Source organism: Patella vulgata, chromosome 4, assembly GCF_932274485.2.
Source record: "Patella vulgata chromosome 4, xgPatVulg1.2, whole genome shotgun sequence".
Lineage (NCBI taxonomy): Eukaryota > Metazoa > Mollusca > Gastropoda > Patellidae > Patella > Patella vulgata.
This window is the reverse complement of record NC_065882.2, coordinates 80,140,221-80,165,040: the sequence shown is the minus strand read 5'-3', so window position 1 is coordinate 80,165,040 and position 24,820 is coordinate 80,140,221. Positions and strand designations below refer to the sequence as shown.

Here is a 24,820-nt window from a genome sequence, read left to right as displayed (position 1 = left end):
AATAATTATCTATTAAAGAAACTTACAAGCACATATGTTTTTATATCTATTTTTAGGCTTATTAACAGCATTCATACAATAATCATATGCTGAACATAGTCCACTTGGAAGAGTCTGAAAGGGAATTAATATTGTTTATATTTAAAAGGGAGATTAGATAAAGAGCTGGCAGTTCGCACTATAAAAGTTAAAAACTAGATAATGTAAAGGAAATTTGCTGAAAATTTCAGTCAAAGTGATCCACTCTGAACCGAGATATTAGATTTTGAATTTTAGGCCTCGCCTCGATCATCATTACTAAGAATGATTGACAACTTGGCAAACATATTGGCTTCTATATGCCATATGACATATTAGGACCAACAAGTGACATCTGTGTCAATATTTCGCATTCGGGTAGGAGGCGATTTACAATTGCAAGGAAACCATCGAAGCCGAAGAAAACCCGATGGGGGAGAACGGTAATCGTTACTTCCCTTTGTTATGTAGATGTTTTAATGCCTGGAATCAAAATTACGACACGTGGTTCTATGGCAAACCTGACGGACATGACTAGGACAATCCATTAGATCAGCTTAGGTTAGAATATACCATCCTAAATTATTTTACTAACTTACCTGATATTCAGTTTTGAAGGTTTTTTCTTTTTTTCTGGATTTGATATATGGCAGTAGATTGGTCAATTTAACACGTGTAGAGGGTTCACTTGGTTTATCAACGTTTACATAAACTTGTGTTGATTGTTCATCAACTTCTAGTTTGTCGGACGATCCTAACTGATTAACATATGTATTACCACTCTCAATAGGCTTCTCTTCCACTATGAAAAGAAGATGATATATGAACATACAGTCACGTTATATACACAATAAACTAATGTATATACGTTATTTTTATTTAGTCTTTCTATGAGATTTGGTAAAGTAAGAAATTTGTTTTTTTTAATTCAGTCAGGCTTTTTTCTAAAAAAAATAGACATGATAGAAATTTGATTTTTGCCAAACGAATAATCGGTATTGTAACAGATTGAACTTAGGTACAGCACTAACTATTCACAGAACACTAAAATAAAGAACGAAATTAAAATGAACTGAGGTTTAATGCCCTACTGTTCTGAGGACGAAAAGTAGATTGTTGGCACGATGACACTAAAAAGGCCGAATCGTGAAATCATTAACTGTAATGATAAGCCACAGAATATTACATTATAGACCGAATCTTGAAATGATTAAGTCCTCTGTTTCTACTAGATGAACTTTAATTATAAAACTCTCAACCGACCGTTAACTGTTTTTTCTGAAGGTCTTGATACATCAGTTTTATCATTTAGTGGTATATCGTTCACTTCTAGTTGGTCAGATTTCGTCGATTTTTGTCGCCTGCAAACATAAACCCCCAAAAACACACAAAATTACAAAACGAGGCGCACACTTTTGATTATTTTAAAATAAAATATAGAATCCCTTTTACAAAAATATCGAACCTTCAATAATTCAGAAAATATAAGACCTTAAAGTAATTAAATTGGTGTAGTTTTGAGTAGCAACTGCGTCTGTGAAACGTACACTTTTTCTTAGATGAATTAATACATTTGAGATGAACTTGTGTCTTTAAAAATCTCAGCGTAGGAATTCGTAATGCCGCTATTTAAATTAGAAAATAATTTGTATTTTAACTACTTCCGATGCTTTTTGGTAATATTGATGGTTAGAATCAAGGACTGATTCAGCTTACCTTCTACATTTTAGGACTAGAAAGATAACAACAGAAGCGATAATAACTGCAACCACAGTTGATACTACAGCAGCTATTATTGTCGTGTAATCGTCTGGTTCATGTGGGGTTTGTACATCTAGAATCATAAAAAGATATAATGTTTTGGTGAAATGGTAATATAATTTGCTGCGAAACGAGTACATTTGTTGAGACGAATTGACGACGTTAGAAGAGAGTTGAGAAGCGCGGGAGACTTTATTGTCTGATTGAAATCGCAGGAAAAAGACAGAGACAAACACCATCATACACCCATTCCCACATCAGATATAATATTAAATACTTTTTATAAGATAACATCTTTCCACGCACGTTCTATTTCGTCACAATCGAATCGTGAGTTAGCTAACAAAGTTATGGATCAAAGGGAAACTATCAGAATAACAAATTCTTTTGTAGTGAAACTCAAACTACACGTCGGCGATTTATTAATGAACACGTGTTTTGAAAGTAGCTTACCCTTACAAGTTGGACCTTGAAACCCATCAACACAACCAACAAGTCTACAACTGCCAGTGATTATATCACATGGTGTTTCATCAGCACAGTTACCACATTTACTGGTACAGTTGTCACCATAACGACCTGCTTCACAATCTGTTAATACAAGACCAACATTCATAATAACTAAATTTACTGTCACAGTCTTCACCAAGACCCTGCTTTTCATTCTGTTAATACAAGACAAATATTCACATTGAGTTTTATTAATATAATTAACAAATGTACTTTCACAGTTTGCCTGTTTTATTATCTGCAAATACAAGGCAGTCATAAAACATTTTCCCATGTATATAAATAATGGGGTTTACTATCCTCGTCAGAACAGTAGGACGTTAAACCCCATTTCATTTCATTTCGCTCTCCTCATACTAACCCACGCATTCTTTACCCAGTCTGCCCCTGTCTTTACATCAATATCATGTATTAGAAGCAATTGTCCTGTATTATTGTAATGGCTATATGAACGATGTAAGATAGATTCTATACTGCCAGTGTGATGTAAATGTGAAGAACATTGCCACATCTATTTACAGATACGTGTTACCATTCCAATTGTCTATTTCAAAGATTGGCAATAAAACACTGGCGACAACAATTATGTTAAAACAAACTTAATTTTACCTGCTGTACAGTTGGATCCTATTTTACCAGGTACACACCCATTTACACAATTTCCTGTCATCTGATCACATTTAACTACGGTTGTACCTATTACTGGTTTACAATTAGTATTACATAGTTTATTACATGATGATCCCCATTTTCCATCTCTACATTCAGTACAAGAGTTGGGATTACCCAGATTACAAACAGTGCAGTTATTATTGCAGTTGACATCACATCTGTCTCCAGTTTTACCTTTAATACAAGATGTACATTTACCACTATATCTATCACATCCACCATGACATCCTATACTACAGTTCATATCACAATCATTACCATATCTTCCTACAATACAATCAATACATATACCAGGACCCCTTTTACATCCACCATCACATCCTGTACTACAGTTGTTATCACATCCTTCACCATATCTTCCTATACGACAGTTAGTACATCTACCAGTTCTATCACAAGTGGTCGTTGTCTCGTCTGGGCTTGATTGACATTCTGTACCACAAGTAAGGTTACAGTATTGGCCAACTGTATCAGGTTTACAGTCATTACATCTACCATTAGATTTAGAACATTGGTTGTTTAAACAACCATTACTACAGTTCTGTTGACATTTTTTACCATAAAAACCCGTTTTACAATCTCCATTACAAACACCAGTTGTAGGATCACATCTGTTATTAAGGCATGTATTACATGGTTGACATGTAGAACGTGATGTATTGTAGTATCCAGTATTACATTGTGCTAGATCTGTAATAAAGAATATATTATTACTGATAAGCTGATACTATGAACAGCGGCGTTTTAGTGATGACAATCTTTGTCTTTATATCACATAAGTGGTCATTATTATAAACGAATGTTTAATGTGTATAGAGAGTGGTTAGAAATTATACAGTTGTCATTAATTAGCTATATTATTATAGCAAGTATTACATGGTTGACATACAGAACTGAAAGTAATGTAGTATAAATTACAATACCACGGATTACTTGAAGAACTATATGAATATTGCATTTGTCTTTATTACATTGTGTTATATCTGTAATATAGATGATATCTATCATTATTACATTATACTACAACTGTAATTTACTTTATACTACATCTGTAATATAGATGGTATCTATTATTATTGCATTATATATACTATGCCAGTAATATAAATAAGAGATGTGTATCTGTAGAACAAACATAGTATTTAATGTATATATTATGGTGTATTTGATGTATTGTAGTATCCTATGGTGGTTGACTGGTATCTTGTCGTGATGTCGTCCTTCATAAGGCGACAACCCGACATCACGGCATTACGACATTTTGACCCGACAAGCCGACATTTTTATCCGGCAACACGACATTAAATGGGGTAAACAGAAGGTTGTGGAACACTGAATATCGATGGAATTCATCCAATTATCGTACAATCAGGTAAAATAATTGTGGAATTTACGGTCCGACGTGTGTCAGAGATATTTGGGAGATAAACGTATATATTTTCAGCTTGGATAAAAATTGCAACCTATAGAGTGTTCACAAAACAAAATGTCGACAGACGTCCTGATAAAAAGGGGCGACGGGCATAATACATCCACATAAGATTGTGGGCGACGAAAAAGTGCTTAAGAATGAATAAAAATGTTTTATGTATCGGATTGTTCTGTTAGTGTTAAAATTGAATAAGGGAGTTTTTATTAATATTGTTCTAACAAGAAAGAACCATGTACGTAGAACCCTGTATCTAACATGTACGTAAAGGAACTGTATACGTAGCAGTCACGTAAAACTACGATGTACGTAGCATGTACGGAAACGAACCCTTGCCAGTTAAAAATCAAAGAAGTATTGACAGATAGGCGCTGTTCGGTCAAAATTCTTCCTCATTGCATTTTACAGTCATTGAATAACAATTACAACATGTTATCCTAACGAAATACTAAAGTATTGCATGTATTGACAATAATATCTTTTGCGTTTATATACAATTTAATAGCGTCACAAGTGTTAGTCATATCAAACATGAATTATGTAAAAGCTAAATTATTGATGTCATGAAGAGACCATAATCAGCTCTCGATGCCACCGGATGGCTCCGATTTTAAGTAGATTAGAACGGTTCGGCCATTTAATGATTTAATGTAAAAATTGAGAAGCGAGGTAAATCTGCGGTTACGATCAATACACGCATCTTTTCAAAATTACAATCAGTACTAACTTTGCTCAAAATAAAGTAATTTGAACGAAATTTTCAATAATATTTGCATTATATATTTTTGAAATATTACGGCTCTTTATCTAAATCTTACGATACCCCTTTAAATTACATTTTCATGAATATTTTTTCTCTATTCTTATATAATTTATCATGTCAAATTTTCTAACAATTGAGTCAATAAAATGGGGTTTAACGTCCTTTTTTCTGCACTAATCGGACTATTGACGATAGGCAGTCCTACGCGACAATTTTAAATTGGTGTTATCAAGTAAAATGTTTTTTTATCGGGTTAAATGTCGTGACGTCGGGCTGTCGGGGTGATGTCGAATTGTTGAGTTGTTGCCTTCTGGGGGTCGACATTCCAACATGATACCTTTATACTAGATGTACATACTGTTGTGCTGCTGGCCTACGTGTTGTCGGTAGAGTGCTGTAGTATGATATTGTTATTGTTCACGTTTTGCAACTGATGTACTGTATTACATGTTAATACATATTTTACAATATACCTACAATCAATATTATTGAAAAATATGATGAATTTATTTTCATTTCAAATTTAGCTTTTAATTTTACGTCCCTGTAATTAAAAATTCTCACTGTCAAGGTTTATTTTACGGGCACGGCATTTTATAACCGGAGCCTTGATTTGTCTTCTCCTCCGAACTAGTAGACACTTTCCTTTTTAGGTCCTCCCTGTCCTTCCCCACTTCAAAGGGAGGAAATCACGAGTAGTTATCCCGGTCAAGACCGGAGGCGAACTCGATACGTCATGGTTAGAGAACCATCTACTTACTCACTAAGCCACCACGGACCCCTTTATAATGTCACCGAAAACTATATTGTCATCAGGATATACAGTCAATGACATCGACCATTTTATTTTTCAGTTAGATGCAAAGCTTTAGTCATTTTAAGGAGATCATGTACATTAATTATTGTGTAGTTAGTTAATTGTTCCAGATAAAATATTAAATCTTCCAAATGACATATGGTCTCTTATTTACGTAAAGTAACAAATGATTAGGTCAGGTACCTGCAAATATTTCAACTTCACACAATGTTAGGGCGTTGTTAAAGTTTTTCACATAGACAATTCTACCAGAAAATGATGTAGATGAACCTTGATTACATCCAGTTACAGTATAAACAGACTGTATTGTTGATGTTGTATCTCTATAACATGATGTAGCTGATTGAAGTCCTGACGCGTCACAATAACCACTAGAACTTGTCTTCATCTCAAACCCTCGTAATCTCCACCACCCTGAAAATAAAAAAAATAGACAATCAGGCATGGATTAATAATAATGTATATTTGCAATGCGCTTAATAATCCATCCATATACGCATGCTCAAAGCGCCACATATAAGGAGTCAAAACACGCATAAAACAATTTGTTTCTAATCTGGATAATAGAGTTTTTGTTTTTGTTGTGACTTAAAAATTGTGAAAGAATGAGATTCCCTAATGTTTATTGGTAACTGATTCCAAAGACGAAGTGCAGCAGCACTGACACTTTTACCACCAAATTGTTTTAAGAGAGAGAGAGAGAAATGGGGTTTAACGTCCACTCGACACAAACTAGGTCATTTCGGGATCAACATGTCATATGGTTTAATTTTATTTACATAATTCGCTTGCGCGTAGGGGTCTTTAGCAGTGGGAGGAAACCGGAGGCCCCGGACAAAACCCACGAGGTTGGACAGGCGACCCTGCTCCTTGCCACGTACAACCGGGGATTCGAAACCACGCCAGTCGACTCAATGACAGACTTTATGATACAGCGCGCGCGCACGCTAACCATTCAGCCATCCACCCCCCCCCCCCCTTGTTTTAAGAACAGCAAGTATATTATTGTTATGCGACCATAGGCTACATTAATTGGGTTTATCGTTTGTCAAAAGTTCAGACAAATATAAGGGAGCAAGATCATTTTGACTTTGATATACTAATCACAGAACTTTATACTGAATCCGGGGTTCGACATGCAACCAGTGAAAAGACTTTAACCGATATTATGGATCAATATTTTGATGTTCTTGTTTTACAATCCTGGCAGCGATGTTCTGGACTCTTTGTAATTTATATGTACCAGAGTCAGAAAAGCATTGTTTGCATTGTCAATATAGGACAGAACTAATGATTTAGCAGCATCTGTCCATCTGTCGTGATTCGAGGCGGCGAATTTCACCACACAATTCACCAACGTGTGATTGCCATATATAAAAGTGTTAACTCAGGAAAACCACAAATAACTGGGCGTATTTTTAAATTTATTTAATACATTTATCTATCGTTGCATTAATATGCTTAAGAAAGCTTATATTATTCAAGCGAGGGTAACAAAACGAGAATACATTCGATCATAAATTGTGGACATGTACTACACATCATTAGCTGTTTAATTGATTTGAGGAACACAGTTACTGTTAAATATTGACATACTGACCTGAGTTTAGGAGTGTTGACAATCACCCGAAAACATTGCAAACAATATGAATAATGCTAACTTTTAGACCATGAAGTAATGCTAGGTTCCCATTGCCGTGCGATGCGTTATGATTGTCCCTAATGAGTCTACGATCTTGTGGGAGCCACGGTGGCTAGGTGGTTAAGACGCTGGCTCGCTAGCCTAAAAGTCGGGTGTTCGATCCCTGCATTGGCCGAGAAAGTTCATCGGGATTGTCCGACGTGGTTTCCCCCTTGTCAGTGATGCAGGACGGAGGGCCTGACAAGTGCAGCTGTCTAGTCCTTCGGATGAGACGAAAAACCGAGGTCCCGTGTATACATTAGAATGCACGTAAAAGATCCCTTGGCAGTTGGAATTCGATATAAGAGTAGGCGATAGTGCCGCTTCCCGGGCAAAATTTCTCTCATAGCACACTGTATGGCGTATGCCCGTCTTCATTAGGACGTTAAACCCCATTTCATTTCATTTCTATGATCTTGTACGTGCAGATACGTTCGGATATGTGTCGATACGATCAACATGAGTGCTACGACTGACCTCCATGTACGATACGACCCGATAGGATTACCACGATTAAAACCACGATTTCACTCGTATGCGAATCGTGATAGTGAGAGCCTAGCAGTAAGGGTAAGATAAATGTAGCAACACAAAGCCTGCAGCTGTGTGTCAACAGTAATGCAAGGTTCCCACTACTGTGCGGATTGTGCCCATTGAGTTCAAAATCTGCTGCGTTCAGATTCGTTCGAATACGATCAATGTATGATAAGACTTGGTAGGATCATCACGATAACTTCACGATTAAAACCACGATTTCTATCGCAGGGCGAATCGTGATGGTGGGGAACCTAGCATATAATATCCGAAAAGATAATTTGGACTTGATGGGAAAGGAAGATTGCGGAACGCTGCATGTTTATAGGGTTAGTCCTTTCATGAAACATATTCATTACAGACTGTGTCCTCTGTCATGTTCACAAGTTTGTTTGGACAAGGTGGTTGGGTAACTCTAGGATGTATCAGTCCAAATTTGATAGCAATCCCTTAAAACCAAGGACTCGCGTTGACAACGTAAATATTGTAACTACGGGACAGAAGTTCGCGGAACGATGGATATTAATAGGGTACGCCTTCTTATGACACCAATGCTTCACACCAAATATGATAAAATAACCTGTACATTCTATCGTGTAAGCAGGAATACTGCTTGTCGAAATGTTTCTTCCTCTCATGACCCTATATAATGCTTCCAACCAAAATTGCAAACAAATATGCTAACCACTGTAGCTATCGACAATCCTACGGGGTAACAGCCAAATACACTCACACTAAAACAATCCGGAAATGCTGTAATTAAATGTACATATTGGGGCCATATTTGAATTATTTTCAGTTCAATCTCTTTGCTGCTCGGAACTACACATTAAGGGCTCGAGTTAGAACTAATTGAATGCTACAAATTACCACCACATACTATAATACTATAGGGTTTTTTTTAGTATTAAGAAACGTGTTCTGTTTAATATAGAAATTCTTTACCTATATGATGTGTGACGAAAACTAGGGTAATGACGTGGCTTGCATTATTCTACTACTATCTTAGACTAACTCACCGACAGTTATGTCAGTATCCATTGCTTGAAGTTGGCTACTATAGTCCAGTTATCTCGTGCACAGATAAGTACAATTAACTAGAATAGTGTTGACGTAAAACGGTGCCTATACGAAACACTTACCCAAAATGGTAATTGGCCCGCCCTAAATAGATGACGCATTATAATATCTATATAGGAAAGATTTGGTTTGATTTACCTTCAGATATCATACAGCGGCCCGAGAGGGGAACATCGTAGCCTTCTCGGCTGAGAGGCTGGGATAGATACAAAATTTAGTATTTAAGTCGTTAGGTCTGAGTTGTAAAGGTGTTCCAGGGTCAGTTAATTGATGTTTGAAATAATTGATCCCACAACATGAAGTCGAAGAAAGTCATAGACGATAATGTCACATCTGATATTTTTATTTGTTGCCAAGACATAGCGGAAAAGGCAAACATTTTACGAGAAACTGGAACAGGCTATTTATAGTATCAATAACCGGTAGCTCAATCGTCTGAAAGAATAGCCAAATATTACCAGATATCTCCCAATTCTAACCAACCACATTCAAAACACAAGAACATAATACCTTATCATAAAACAAAACTGACAGAGTTCTTCAATCACTTCAATATTAATGAGTTAATTCATATAATAAGTGTAAACATTCAAAATATCTATCAGGATAAAGGATTGTACTATAAATAGAAGAAATCCGAAAAGTACCGAAAAGAAAGTTGATACAAACTACCGAAAAAATACGAAAACCCTAAATACCGAAATATCATTAAATACCGAAAATAAAACACAATTTTCAGACAAAATCCCAAGATCACACGTGCACATAAAAGATCCCTCTGCATTTGGAATTCGATATAGCTCCACTGTCCGGGTAAATGCCCCCCAAAAGACACTGTATGGCGTATGCCCGTCTTGATTAGCCCAGTCAGGAAGTAGTACGACGTTAAAGCTCATTTCATTTAACATCATTTTTTAGGACGGTAGTATGTCACGCTAGGGCACACGTAAATATAGTGGGACACTCTGGGTTGGTCAGGGGGCAACTGTAAAAAAAAAATGCAAACAGCAACTGGGGGGTGGGGTGGGTCTACCAGCCGAAAAAAGTGCATGAAAAAGTGCATTTCCGCGTAAGAAAATTGGGTGGTCTAACGGAGTTCTGCAAGAAAAAAAGCATTTCCGGGTACGAAAATTGGGTGGTCTAACAGAGTTCTGCAAGAAAAGAAGCATTTCCGGGTAAGAAAATTGGGTGGTCTAACAGAGTTCTGAAAGAAAAAAAGCATTTCTGGGTAAGAAAATTGGGTGGTCTAATGGGTCCCTGCAAGAAAATTGCATGAAACGGGATACGAAGTGTTTCAGTTCATATCAATAACAACTCCATCAAAATAGAATCGTATTTCTGTTTTTTACCGAGGTGTGTCGAATTAGTGGTCGAATCCAAGCGAAGATAAATTCAATTTTAAAATGCTTAATGAGTCTTGGGTCGCTGGTACATAAATTATGAAAGAAAATCTATTCGAATATTTCAAATAAAATATTTTTAACGTCTGAAGATTTTTAAAAAGATTAGTAGGCCTAAATTAGCCTTAGTGTGGCCTTTTTGACCGGTAGTGCCAGTCGTGAATGAATTAGTTACGGCCGGTTAACCGAGACTACACAGGGATAACTCTTGGCAACAACCGGCGACAATGATGGCTACACTTTCGAAGTTTTGATAACTTTAACATGGGTGAGTTTTTAGCCTTTATTATTTTATTTGCAGACCGTCAACACAATTTTATTGCTAGTTCTTGTTCAGAGAAGAGCAGTTCTTGCATACACCCCTCAGAATACCCTATAAAACTATGTGATGCCTAGGATTCAAGTGGTTGCTATGTACATGTATATCGTTCTGACGTGTTGTCAATATCACTGTCATTGTCAATTTTAGCATAATTTCCCGTTATCCTAGGCCCAAATCAGCTGCTATTTCACCTCCCCTAGTGACTATATTTTCAAACAATTTCTTGAGACTAATGACTCATTATCAGGCGGATCATGTTATTCAGAATTTGGGCAAACTTTGATTTAAATTGTCCACTTTAAAGTAAACACTGCAGAGACTCCCAGAGTGCAAAAAAACAAAACAAAATTGTCCACACTGCTTAGTTACGAATAATTTATGATACCTGTTTATGACTGATTTTCTTCTGTTTTATATATTTCAGAGATGTGTTTGGATGAAGTTTGAAAATAGTGTGATGGTCATTTGAGCAGAATTTCTTGAAAATATTTGTCAATAAAGATTTGGGTTGAGGAAGATGGCTGAGCACAAAATGAAAAAAAAGTACACTGTAATATTTATATATGCAGTTATTCGCCTTGCTAAACAGAGGGGAGTTATATATTGTCCAATCGATAGTGTCTAATCCACCAACCAAAACGCAAGATTCACAAGCATGTTACAATGCTGTGTCGATACTGTTTTTTTCCCTGTCTCGGAGGTGGTGTTTGGTAACTATGTTTTTAGGACAATTGTGATACTTAAGTGAATGGTGAACTTTGTGTTGTAAGGTGACAACTGTGATTAACTTTATAGTGAACTTTAATTTCGTGAAAACCCATGCTTTCTAACATGGCGGATCTCCATAGACATCGTGAACTCTGTGAACCGTGAACTCTGTGAACCATGAACTCTGTGAACTGTGAATTCCGTGACTGTGAACTCTAACTATTGAATTTAAACTGTCAACAAAGAAAGCTGTCAACTTGTTTATGTTTGTACTGTAACTCCTGTTTCTTGTATATGTTTATTTACATAAATATTCATTAATATTTCAAAGCCTTATCATTTCATTCAAGTGTTATCCCGTGATTTGATCGACTGTTGTCCTGTCAATTTGGTTTGCCAGCCCACTCAGAATAAACACGTCGTGTGGAGAGGGTTAACATCTTTTTTACCCACAACACCGCAGCATGCCGAGATGAGATTTGGGTAATCTTTTACTTCTTCACACTCTGGTCAAAATTGGTCAAACTGTGATCAGTAGATTTGAGTGGATATGGGAAAGCACAATAAATGAATAGGTACAAGCCTAAGTTCATATATTTTAGCCTGTCTCTGCATATGGGCAGTTTTAGACTATCTTTGCTAATAATTCAGACTCAGAATTTTGTCGAACATCAACTCAATATAAATACTGTATTTATAACATATCGTCATGTCATTTGTTCTATTGCTCAGCCTTTAGTAGTTAGGTATTGCACATACTTTTGGGTGGTCTAAAATGAGATATTTCAAGAAACACATTTTCTTGCACAAGATTTTAGGGTGGTCTAATAAGAAACTGTAAGGAACACATTTTCTTGCGCATGATTTTTGGGTGGTCAATTAAGCAACTGTGAAGAACACATTTTATTGCGCAAGATTTTAGGGTGGTCTTTCTTAAAAATGATGGTGCATATTTTTTTACGCAAGATTTTAATGGGTGGGTGGTCTACCCAGGTCCAGTGCACATTTTTCGACTTGACGTATGATGTTTTTTTTACTACTGCCCCCCGGGTTGGTCATGGATCACAATAGATCCCGCCTAAGACTTGTGGGACACTGTAGGTGAGTCATGGGTCGGGCTAGACCACCTGCAAAAATTTGTGGGGCACTCTAGGTCGGCCATGGGTTAGAGTTTTTTTTCAGACGGCAATTTCTCCCGTTTACACAATTCAGCACGACATTTTCTTTATGAACTAGTTATAAAAACAAACTAAAGAGCTTTTGATCTTTTAGTGTTTGGTGTTTTGGTGTTCAGCATTCAACCGACAGTCGATATGCCAAGTTTGAAAGTAACAAAGAAAAGTTAGAGCAATCTAAAAGTTCATCAAACAGGTTTCAGTATCTGCTGGTAAAAGGCCATGGCCCAAGTGCAGAAAAAACTGCACTAGGAATAAGATTTCATTACCTGTAATATACCTAAACGTTGTTCATTCCACATGTGCACATACTGAAGACCTACTTCCTGTCTGGGAAGGGCTGGTTATTTTTCCTGTAGAATTTGTGCCTTTAGTAATGACTTTAATTTCAACTATGATGGATAATGACTTCGATGAGTAGATTACTACTAGTTAAATATTGAAACTTTCACTCTTGTAATCAACCCCCGAGTGAATGTATCAGATATTAGCCACAAACTTTACCAAATGTAAAAGAACAAAAGGCGGCGAAGAATACACACAACCTGTATTTGGGTGTTATATAATTCATAAAGAAAATGCCGTGCTGTGACAGGACTGGTTAAACTCTTCTCAAATATAATTTTATCATAGGTATCACTCGTTACTTCAGTCAGTTATATAGAAAGATAACTCGTGTTTATTTTTGCTTTCGTCACTTCCATTATTGAAATCTTCATAACGCATCTATCGTAGCAATGATCTCTGTGTTAAAATTGTATTTGAAACGTGTTTAACCAGTTTTATATATGTGATAATGACTGACACCAATATTGTCCCAAGCTGTTGTTTAAGTATATTACGCAATGTCTTTTTAGAAAGCTCGAAACCATTAAACAACTTAAAATACAGACACTCGCGCGTGCTTTGCAATGAAATACGTCACGCGGATACCAAATTTCAACTAGTAAAAATAATGTACGCTTAGCACATTGCCCCTACCATCAAATGATGACATCACTGCTGTATGTAAATTGTAAGTAGTGGTTGATCAAGGGGGGTAACTAGAAAAACGAGACATTGACAATCACAATTTCCGTTATGCTCATTACTAGCACTAGCATCATTTTTCAGACCTTACCAACTGTACATCCGCGATAAAATTATATAATGTGAACCCTACCTAGGAGTTTGTTTTTAAAGGGCTGTAATAGTTTTAAAAAAATAGATAATGGAAACAGATTATGCTGACACTTTCTGTCAAATTGCTTCGCTTTTAACCGATATATAAGCGATTCAATTTTAGGCTTGCCTCGATCGTAATTACTAACGTTGGTACGATAATGAATAGTGTCTCGATTATCCATTTTTACGATAAATTATCTATCACGAAATGTATTCAAATGTATCGATGGCATCGAGAGATGATTATGGTCTTGATAAATTAATTAATGTCAAATTAATAGTTTACATATCATTCCAGGCCTAAAAAAAGACCCGTGATAGGCAAATTTACCGAAATAATGTATGTATGAATAGAGCTCTTCCAATTTAAACAAATAAAATTCGTACTGTTTGAATAATTTGTTCGTGTACATCTCTACGTTATATTCCGGAAACTAGTCTATATATATCTATATTTATATAAGTTTAAACATATACTCACATTCTGTGTTCTGTCTGTTATATATTTTAATTTGGTTGAAATAATACAACTGTTGTAAATCAACACACCACCAACCAGACCGTCCTTCTATTGTATGAGTACATGATTGACCATTATCATAATCACTATCAGTATTACCATCTACAGCTCTAGAAGCATCAGCACCATAGTTTGTAGAACTCTGCTGTACTAATTGTTGACGAAGAGCTACATTGGTGGATGTGTCTGTTTAAAAATGTTAAATATATCAGTTGATGTAGCTGTTTAAAAGGATAGAATATTCTATCCTTTTAAACAGCTTCATCAACTGATGGTGCAGTTCTTTATACACTTAGTATATTAAAGGTTGGGAAACAATCAAGCAGGTTTTTTTTTTCAAATATGCACCTTGATTGAGCGATGGTATTTCTATATTTCTAAAATATTACCCGTGTCAATATCTTCAATAATATTGTTGTTGGTAAGGTTGTTAGTTCTGTGTCACTTTTCATTAACTTTCCTCTTTACGTAATATGCTTACCTACCCTAAGCCCCACCCCCTACCTTTCCACAGAATACGGCTAAAGGAAACAGATATTCAACGTAATCGGTACTGTACATTATAACACCCTATCCCCATCTAAACGGATATATTATTTGTTGTAATTGGCCAGTCCTAGACAAAGGTATTTAATAGTAGACCAGGTAGCATGGATTTAATAGTTGAGCGGGTGGTTAACAACTCAAATTCTTTAAGTGACATTTAGTAATTGAACAGTAACACACTAAACACTATTTATGGATAACAATGACTGGTTTATTAACATGCTTGATAAAGATGAGAGTATCATCGTCGAAACGTTGCATGTTAATAAACTAGTAATTGTTATTCCATAAATAGTGTTAGTGGGTTAACAACTCATGTTATTAGTGAATGTAATACATCTTAGATTTTCACCTATTTGAATGCTAGCCTGGAGATCGGGTGTTCGATCCCTGCATTGGCCGAGAAAGTTTATCCAGATTTTCCGGCGTGGTTCCCTCTTGTCAGTGATTCAGTACGGTGGGCCTGACAAGGACAGCTGTCTAGTTGTTCGGATGGGACAATAACCCGAGGTCCCTTGTAGACATTGACGTGCACGTAAAAGATCTATTGACAGTTGGAATTCGATATAAGAGTAGTGCCGCTGCCCGGGAAAAATTTCCCTCATAGCACACTGTATGGCGTATACCCGTCTTCATTAGCCCAGTTCGGAGCAGAACTGTAGGACTTTAAACCTCATTCCATTTCATTTCATTTCCTATGTTTGAAATGTTTCTCTGTTAGTTTATTATTTCTTACCAGAAAATATCTGAACTTCACATAAAGTAACTACTTCAGTCACAGTAACATATACTGTTCTAGCAGATATACTAGTTGATGTAGGTTGATTACATCTATCTATTGTATATATATCTTGTATTGTTGGTGGTGTATCTTTATAACATGATGTAGCTGATGTAAATCCTGTATTACTACACTGACCATTAGAACTTATCTTTATCTCAAATCCTTGTAATCTCTCTTTTACTAGAAAATATTGTATTATAGATGAGCATCCCGATCTAATTAAAATGTAACCTTGAACCAGAAGTAATACCTGGGGTTCTGGAGATGAGGAAGCTATGCCTTCTCGTGTACAAAATTTGTGACTCGTTGATGGTATAATGTGGTCGTGTATTTTGTACACGGTGGACAGTCCATTTGCTGATTACACTATTATGCCTATACCGTTTTTTTAGGTCTTTGAATTTTGTCTGATGGTTTGGATTGTTCGTACTTGGTTTTATTTTATTATACATTCAAACTAATTTATCTTTCAAATGCTTTAAATCCCCCTCAAAACATTTTAATCCGAAGAAAACTTCCCTATGCAAGGAGAATATATTTGTAAATCTTTCTTTATCACGTGAGTTGATGGGTGGCGGTGGGGGTAAACAATTGTGAGCTTGTATTTGTAGTTAGTCGCTGTCCATTGACCTGCGAGAATGTTGACATTTTGCCTAGTATAGAAATGCTTAAACATTTCTCACACAGAGATCGTAACAGCGATAGCCGCTATCCTGACAGGTTAAAGGGTGGTGTGGTGTGCATTCCCTTCGCAAGACCGACAAAAATATGTGCGAGGTGTATTCTATTGGATAAAACTATTACCGACGTTACCCCCAGTTGAATGTAAACAACGACAATCATATCCGATCATGTGTGTTCCAAGGTAAGTAAATTAGGGAGAGGAGGAGGGGGGGGGTAACATTTAATTATCTGTAAACTATTCCGAAGTTAATAAATCTGTTTTCATTTGGCCAAATATCAATAAAATAGTGTGTAATCTAAATGTCTTTGTCGTATATAACACGTCGTCTGCTAACACTGCAACAGCCGCCATTTGCTAACACGCAAGATAGACCAGCGGTGCCCCATCTTTACGAGTTACTTCACATTATTCCATAACCTTCCATTCAGTTCCATACATGGTTCTCAATTCGTCAAAAAGGGTGAAATTTTCTTCGCCCACCAGTTCCATCTAATCAGTCATCACAACTAGATTAAATTCACAATGTCCACCATATATCAGTAGTGAATAAAAATAACAATGAAACAAATATAAGAGCACAACAAACAAACAACTTACCAACAAACAAAACTGGCAATAGAAGAGGACAACACGATCTACGTTTGTTCCAAATGTCAGTAAAATCCATCCAGAAAAACAACTACATTATATTCACAATTGAGTAGACGAAATGGTATGCAAAGAAATATATTCGCATTTTACAACAAACCCAAAAAAGATTCGAAATTGACTAAAGAAGAAGAAACACTTACAGTAATCTCTATTAAATAGTTTAATCATGTTTATATTATAAATCTGTTGTAGATCAACACACCACCAGTCACTACCATCATTATTGTCTGTATGTGAACAGTGTCCATTCTCCCAATGATTATCAGTACTACCATCTACAGCGTTACTTGAAGATGATCTGGAATAATATGCTGAACTTTGTCCCGTTGGTTTGCCAGTAGCAATGTTTGTATCTATAAATGTAACAAGTAGATACAACATACAAATACAACTTGTAAATACAACATCTAAACGACAAACAATTCTAAAACAATATGACATTTGATATGTGGAACTCTGGTCTGTTGGTTTGCCAATAGCAATGTTTGTGACTGTAAATGTAACATATAGATAAAATATGTAAATACAACATATAAAGGACATACATGTTTAAAACAATATGTACATTGTGGTTTTTATTGAAATTGTAGCTCAGAATTGATTCTGATTGGACGATAAGTGGCGTCGAATAAGTATAAGTCCTCTAAATTTCCCGAGTCGCTCTGAGTTGTAAACGAAATGAAATGGGGTTTAACATCCTACTGTTCTGCTCCTAAACTGGGCTAATGAAGACGGGCATACTCCATACAGTGTGCTATGAGGGAATTTTTGCCCGGACAGCGGCACTACGGTCTACTCTTATATCGAATTCCAACTGCCAAGGGATCTTTTACGTGCACGCTAATATGTACACGGGGCCTCGGTTTTTCGTCCCATCCGAACGACTAGACAGCTGTCCTTGTCAGGCCCTCCATCCTGCATCACTGACAAGGGGAAATCACGCCGGAAAATCTGGGTGAACTTTCTCGATCAATGTAGGGATTGTAAACGAATATTCCCTGTTTATGAATTATTCACTAGAGGTCTAGAACCGCGATCTTGACCTCTAATATTTAAAGCTTTATCAAATGGACAATAACAGTCCTCACATTCTAAACAGCCGGTGTTTATCTCCTTAATTATGTTGACCATTTAATTGATCTCGGTGTTTTTGTTCGGACCCGGTACACAGTCATATTCTTGAATTATGTTATGGAATGTATGGTGATAAATAACTATTTCAATAGCTGTCAATAGTGATAAATGTTATCTTCATGGTCCCATTAGTCATTACAACGGCAACTATTCAATATAATAAAACAAGTATTACCTATACAAACACCACATGATCTCATACAGTTCTCTCTATAAAACTGGTCTATAGGATATACAGTATTACCACATGATTGACAGTTGATGTTGTCAGTATCTCTACAAACATCTAATGCTGTAAATAAATATAGCATAAGAAATACAAAATATATGTTTTATAAGATACGACTAGGAGAATAATGTCGATTTTACGCGTAGATGACTAAACGGGTTGTTTGACGCCTGAACATTGGATCGCCATAGAGAATAGGAGTAGACGTATCTTACCAAAGAAGTACTAACGACCGTCGTTAGTAAACTATTTATTGTAGTACAATATGCCATGCATTATGTTGTAGTTTGTGTTAATCGGCAGTTAAACCTTATTCCTCTATTTTTCTTCAACGTGAAAGAACGAATACGGCGATAATACTAATTCTATAGTATTGTTGGGCAGGGTGTTGAATTACAAAAAAAAAAACCTTTGTGAAGAACATCGTTAAAAGATTACAACACCAAAAAATGAATCCTCTTTCACATAAATTAATATTCGTCAGATTATAGACCACCTTTATTTATACTTCTGTCTATGGGAAATGAAACGATATGCATCTTAATGTCCAATTAATTTGTGGGACTACCACGAACCCTAACTACAGCGAGTTCAATCCATTGTAGACCACTTATAATTCTGTATAAATAATGTTAATGGTTGCTAGAATTTATAACTCTAAACTATAATTGGGAACGGGTGGGTTTTGCTTTTATATATATATATCTATGACTATAAATACGTCCTTACTACGCGGATACCTTTATAACCCGTTGTGCCCCAGGAATATAATGACTACAGAGTGTCTTCCAATAATGTACAACTGGTAAACCCTTGTCCCACAGCAATAATAGATAACGTTACGTTAGGGGGTGTTCCTGGTACTGGAGCGTCTACAAACTAAGAGAAAAGAATACTTTTAACTGCAGCTGACCTTTATTATGGGTGCTGGTATATACAGTGTGAGTGAGCAAGGAGAGACAGGAATCGCTCCCATATATACCCTGGCGGCGCTAACCCTTATCATCAGTGTTAAGTAACTTTTAAACTCTTAACTTCTAAACTTGGTCTAAACGTATGAATGTAGGAAACCACAATCAATGTTGCATATGTATGTAAATAAGAGATGAGTAAGTGATCTTGACATAAACTATTTATTTCAATAATTATACAACTTTGTGGTGTCGTAGATGTTCATGTTTGATAGACATGAACTCTACAGGATACGGCTATGGAGGAGGTATGATAAGGCATGTACACTTATGTGTGACTAACATCGGAACGTACTATACTATAACATAATTAACAAATTAACAATGTTACTACTTACTTAAAGTATACTTTATTAACGATAATATACTTATAACTGCTGACAACTCTTTGACTTTCATTTTTGACCACAATCGTCAGGCCTAGAATAAACAAAAGAGTTAAATTGCATCTTTTTAAACTTTCATTTACGAATTTGAAATACAGTTCGCTTAAAATAGAAATCCACATAATATTACTTTATAAAATTAATTAAGGCTGCTAATTTTCGACAGTGCTGGAAGTGCCTTTTCTCAGACCCGAATGTGTCCGTTTCCAATCCGTTGCAGGGATCCCAAATGACTCAAACCATCGACTCAAACACGCCAGTCTGGTCTAATTAATGTTTCCACTTTCAAACGAATTCTTGTTGTTTAGCTGACGGTGCCCTAGACAGACATCAATGAGAGCATCTTGTGGAATCGGCGGCGTAAACACTCATGCCCATCACCGACGCGCATGAGTGCAACTTGATGTAGCATTGTTTCATGTGTGGATAGTACACAGTACAGGTTACTATAGCCAAGTGAAGTGGCTAGGGAATAGATTCGTCTTTTTTCCCATCATGACGTACCAACTTTATATATTCCGTATTTAAGGAGTGAAATAACTTAGACGAAAATATCAGCCAAATAGCTCTTGGAATGGCGTACCCCGTCTCCGCGGTCAGTGTCCTCATTTTGCGGCACCCCCCCCCCCTTTCAAAATTCCTAGATACGCCCCTGATGATGCTCAATGTCATAAAAATTATAAATCTTATAGTTCTTTCGTAACACATCACTGGTTTCTACGAATAATATAGCCTTTCTATGCTCCTTAACGCAATCACTTGTGTAAATATGTGAAGATATTTGAGTAGCTTCCCCGTAGAACACTTATGCCATATAAAGAACGTTGTGTTTATAATGCGTGACATCTTCGCCGATAAATACGTATACATGCTCCGGTGGCGATACAGAAACTAGTCAGCATTACTTGTATTATAAATGTACATAGAACATCTTTAATTCCCACCATTGACGTGTGGGGGTGGGGGGTGACCGATTGGTTAGCGCATGCACGCTGTATCGTAAGGTCTGTCATTGAGTCAACTAGCGTGGTTTTGATTGCCCGGTTGTACGTGACAAGGACTAGGGCCGCCTGTCCAACCTCGTGGGTTTTCTCAGTGTCCTCCCATTGCTAAAGACCCCTACGCGCAAGTCAACTATTGGAATAAATTGAACCATATGTTAGTCCTGAAATGGCCTAGTTTGCGTCAAGTGGACGTTAAACCCCATCTCTCTCTCTCTTTCTCTCTCTCTCTCTCTCACCATTGACTTTAATGTTAATTTTAATCATATTGGTCGGCTGTAACGTTACTCCTAAATTTAGTATTGCGATTTGCAGTCCATTATGTACCAACTAAATAAATTGTAGTGTTAAGTAGCAGGTTATATATGTATATATGACTAAATCCGTCACATCCTCCTATTTACGTCCTTACCTATATGACAACATGTCAGACTTATTATAGTTTATGAATAAGAAATACTACTAAACTACATACAGCGACAGTTCATATCGTATATTTCTTTTGTTGTCTTTTTATAAGAGTATAGGGGGATCACGTGGCTAAGTGGGTAAGATGCTGGCTCGCTAGCCTGGAGGTCGGGTGTTTGATCCCTGCATTGGCCTAGAAAGTTCATCCAGATTTTCTGGCGTGGTTCCCCCTTGTCAGTGATGCAGGACGGAGGGCCTGACAAGGACAGCTGTTTAGTCCTTCGGATGAAACGACAAACCGAGGTCCCGTGTATACATTGGAATGCACGTAAAAGACCCTTGGCAGTTGGAATTCGATATAAGAGTAGGCGATAGTGCCGCTACCAGGGCAAAATTTTCCCCATAGCACACTGTATGGCGTATGCCCGTCTTCATTAGCCCAGTTTAGGAGCAGAACAGTAGGACGTTAAACCCCATTTTATTTCATTTTATAAGAGTATATGTCAATTTGAAGATTTCACATACCAAACTAATTTGTGATGTTGGTTTTGTATGATAAACACATAACTTTCGTCTTATAAATCGTACATTTCTATTTGAAGATTCACATATCAAATTAATTTGTGATGTTGGTTTTGTATGATAAACACATAACTTTCGTCTTATAAATCGTACATTTCTATTTGAAGATTCACATATCAAATTAATTTGTGATGTTGGTTTTGTATGATAAATACACATAACTATAGAGTAAACGTCAATATAAGATCCTCATGCATGGTTTATTTTCATACGCCCACATTTTCATGTGGACGTATTATGCCGTCGCCCCTGTCCGTCCGGACGTCCGTCCGTCCACAATTGTTTGTGGACTCTCTACAGGTCACAATTCTTATCCGATTTCGACGAAACTTGAAATATAGGTGTATCCCCAAAAGATCTCGGCTGCTTTCGATATTGGCATGTATCGGATCGAAACTTCATGGATTATGGCCCCTGTTTGTACGAAAAATCACGTTTTTAGCTTGTGGACCCTATAGAGGTCACAATGTTGATCCGTTTTTGTTGAAACTTGAAATGTAAGTTTATAACACAAAGATCTCAGTTCCTTTCGATATTCGCGCATATCGGACAGTAACTTCCTGATATATGGCCCCTGATTGTACGAAATATCACGTTTTTAGCTTGTGGACCCTATAGAAGTCATAATTTTTATCCGATTTAAAAAAACGTATTATTATATCACCGTTACACCCTAAGGATGACTGACCCTATAGAGGTCACAATTTTGATCCGATTTTGTTGAAACTTGAAATGTAAATTTATAACCCAAAGATCTCGGTTCCTTTCGATATTCGCGCATATCGGACCGTAATTTCTTGAATTATGGCCCCTGATTGTACGAAAAATCGCGTGTTTAGCTTGTGGACCCTATAGAGGTCATAATTTTTATCCGATTTAAAAAAACCGTATTATTTTATCACCGTTACACCCTAAGGACGACTGAGTTTGAATTTCGTGAAAATCGGTCCAAAATTGAGACAAAATGGCCGCCGTTCGTTCTGGAATAGCATAAGAATATGTTATATCAAGGTTGTGGACCCTATAGAGGTCACAATTTTTATCCGATTTTGTTGAAACTTGAAATATAAGTTCATAACCCAAAGATCTTGGTTCCTGTCGATATTCGCGCATATCGGAACGTAACTTCCTGAATTATGGCCCCTGATTGTACGAAAAATTGCGTTTTTAGCTTGTGGATCCTATAGAGGTCATAATTTTTATCCGATTTAAAAAAATGTATTATTATATCACCGTTACACCCTGAGGACGACTGAGTTCGAATTTCGTGAAAATCGGCCCAAAATTGACAGACAAATTGGCTGCCGTTCATTCAGTTCCTTTCGATATTTGTGCATATCGAATTGTAATTTCCTGAATTATGGCCCTTGATTGTAGGAAAAATCGCTTTCTTGTTAGCTTGTTCTCTATCCATCTCTCGAAAATGTGGGCGTATCCTGCCTGGCAGCCGCTGGTTTATTATTTCAGTTGGTAAACTTAACATAAAAAGTGACAAGTATTTGAATCTGTATTATCATAATATTTGTATCAAGTAATAATTCTTTAAATATATAGAAATTGTAAAACTTACCATATATTATGTACTAATATCAACCGAATTACAAGCAACTGAAATACGTCCGGAATACGTGCCCCAACTTAGTGAACTGGATGAAACCAACACCTCACATCAAATAATTTTAAACCAGGAAGTAAATTACCGTAGACCTTGGTGGCCTGTATACAAAGATTTGTGTATATATTGTCACACTACAGTGATTTATTAAATAGGACGCAACGTAGGATGATAAAAAGTTAATAAAAAATCTACTCTCTGGTTAAAGTTTATACAAATTATGAACGTTTTTGAAAAGAAAAAAAACTAATTCCATCTTAGTTAATAAAAAAAATCTACTCCCGGGTTAAAGTATATACAAATTATGAAGTTTTTAAAAATAAAAAAAACTAATTCCTTCTTAGCTAGCGCTTTCACCCACGAAGGGGATCATCAGGCATTGAGCATTATATGAAAATTCAAATGCTGAGGAAAGAAACACAAATTAAAGCGTCTAGAGCTTTCAATTCCACCAGAATTAAGATGTGAGGCTGGTTCAAAAATGAAATCTGTATTAACATTAAATATTTATAATGTAACAGATTATATGATTAGCTCCCAGGATGAGCAAAAAGTACTTTAAAATGTTAAAATGTTGTTAAATCAGTGTTGAAATCAGCTTGTATTGGCGTACTTTTTTATATTTTCATTGTTTACCGTTTAACACAGTAGTACAACTTCACGATATCGCTATTTTTTATTTGCTTTAGTATCCTGTTTGCATATAAAGTTGATGGATTTTACGATATGGTTTTTTTTGCGCTATGTTTTAGTATCCTGTTTGCATATAATGTTGATGGATTTTACGATATGGTTTTTTTTACGCTATGTTTTAGTATCCTGTTTGCATATAATGTTGATGGATTTTACGATATGGTTTTTTTTGCGCTATGTTTTAGTATCCTGTTTGCATATAATGTTGATGGATTTTACGATATGGTTTTTTTTGCGCTATGTTTTAGTATCCTGTTTGCATATAATGTTGATGGATTTTACGATATGGTTTTTTTTTTGCGCTATGTTTTAGTATCCTGTTTGCATATAACGTTGATGGATTTTTAAGCTTACGATCAATCGATGCTAAACAATTCTCTTTTTCGCTCTACATATACAAAGAAGGAAATGCTTTTTAACTGTCTCCCGTTTCCTCAGCGACAGGGCTAATGAAGACGTGTACACGCCATTCAGTGTGGTATGAGGGAAATCTTGAACAGACAGTGACACTACGGCCTACTCTTACGCGAATTCCGTCAGTCAGGGGTTTTTATACGTGCACTCTCATTTGTACACAGGGC

At 36.3% G+C, this 24,820-nt stretch overlaps 1 protein-coding gene and 1 long non-coding RNA gene across 2 annotated transcripts; both read right to left on the bottom strand.

Moving 5' to 3' along the window:
- Positions 1-1,144: 1,144 nt before the first annotated feature.
- LOC126817086 (multiple epidermal growth factor-like domains protein 10) lies at positions 1,145-16,058 on the bottom strand. Its single transcript, XM_050543879.2, has 7 exons — positions 15,837-16,058; positions 14,516-14,740; positions 6,154-6,384; positions 2,899-3,651; positions 2,233-2,370; positions 1,735-1,852; positions 1,145-1,379 (listed from the first exon to the last, which is right to left on the bottom strand). The coding sequence occupies exons 3-7, from the start codon at positions 6,356-6,358 to the stop codon at positions 1,262-1,264; spliced, it is 1,332 nt and encodes a 443-aa protein (XP_050399836.2). The 5' UTR covers positions 6,359-6,384; positions 14,516-14,740; positions 15,837-16,058; the 3' UTR covers positions 1,145-1,261.
- A 1,308-nt stretch (positions 16,059-17,366) lies between these two features.
- Positions 17,367-23,594, bottom strand: LOC130012557 (uncharacterized). The gene is made up of 4 exons (XR_008788032.1): positions 23,502-23,594; positions 19,893-19,974; positions 18,530-18,646; positions 17,367-17,573 (listed from the first exon to the last, which is right to left on the bottom strand). It is a non-coding gene; the product is annotated as an uncharacterized LOC130012557 (long non-coding RNA).
- Between the last annotated feature and the right edge of the window lie 1,226 nt (positions 23,595-24,820).

What these genes read in the sequence shown, in the direction of transcription:
- LOC126817086 (XM_050543879.2), bottom strand. Translation starts at nt 6,358, where the DNA reads ATGAAGACAAGTTCTAGTGGTTATTGTGACGCGTCAGGACTTCAATCA. An exon ending in AGGATCCAACTGTACAGCAG is followed by an intron (nt 2,371 to 2,898) that starts GTAAAATTAAGT and finishes TTGTATTAACAG; the next exon opens with ATTGTGAAGCAGGTCGTTAT. An exon ending in TCAAGGTCCAACTTGTAAGG is followed by an intron (nt 1,853 to 2,232) that starts GTAAGCTACTTT and finishes TTATGATTCTAG; the next exon opens with ATGTACAAACCCCACATGAA.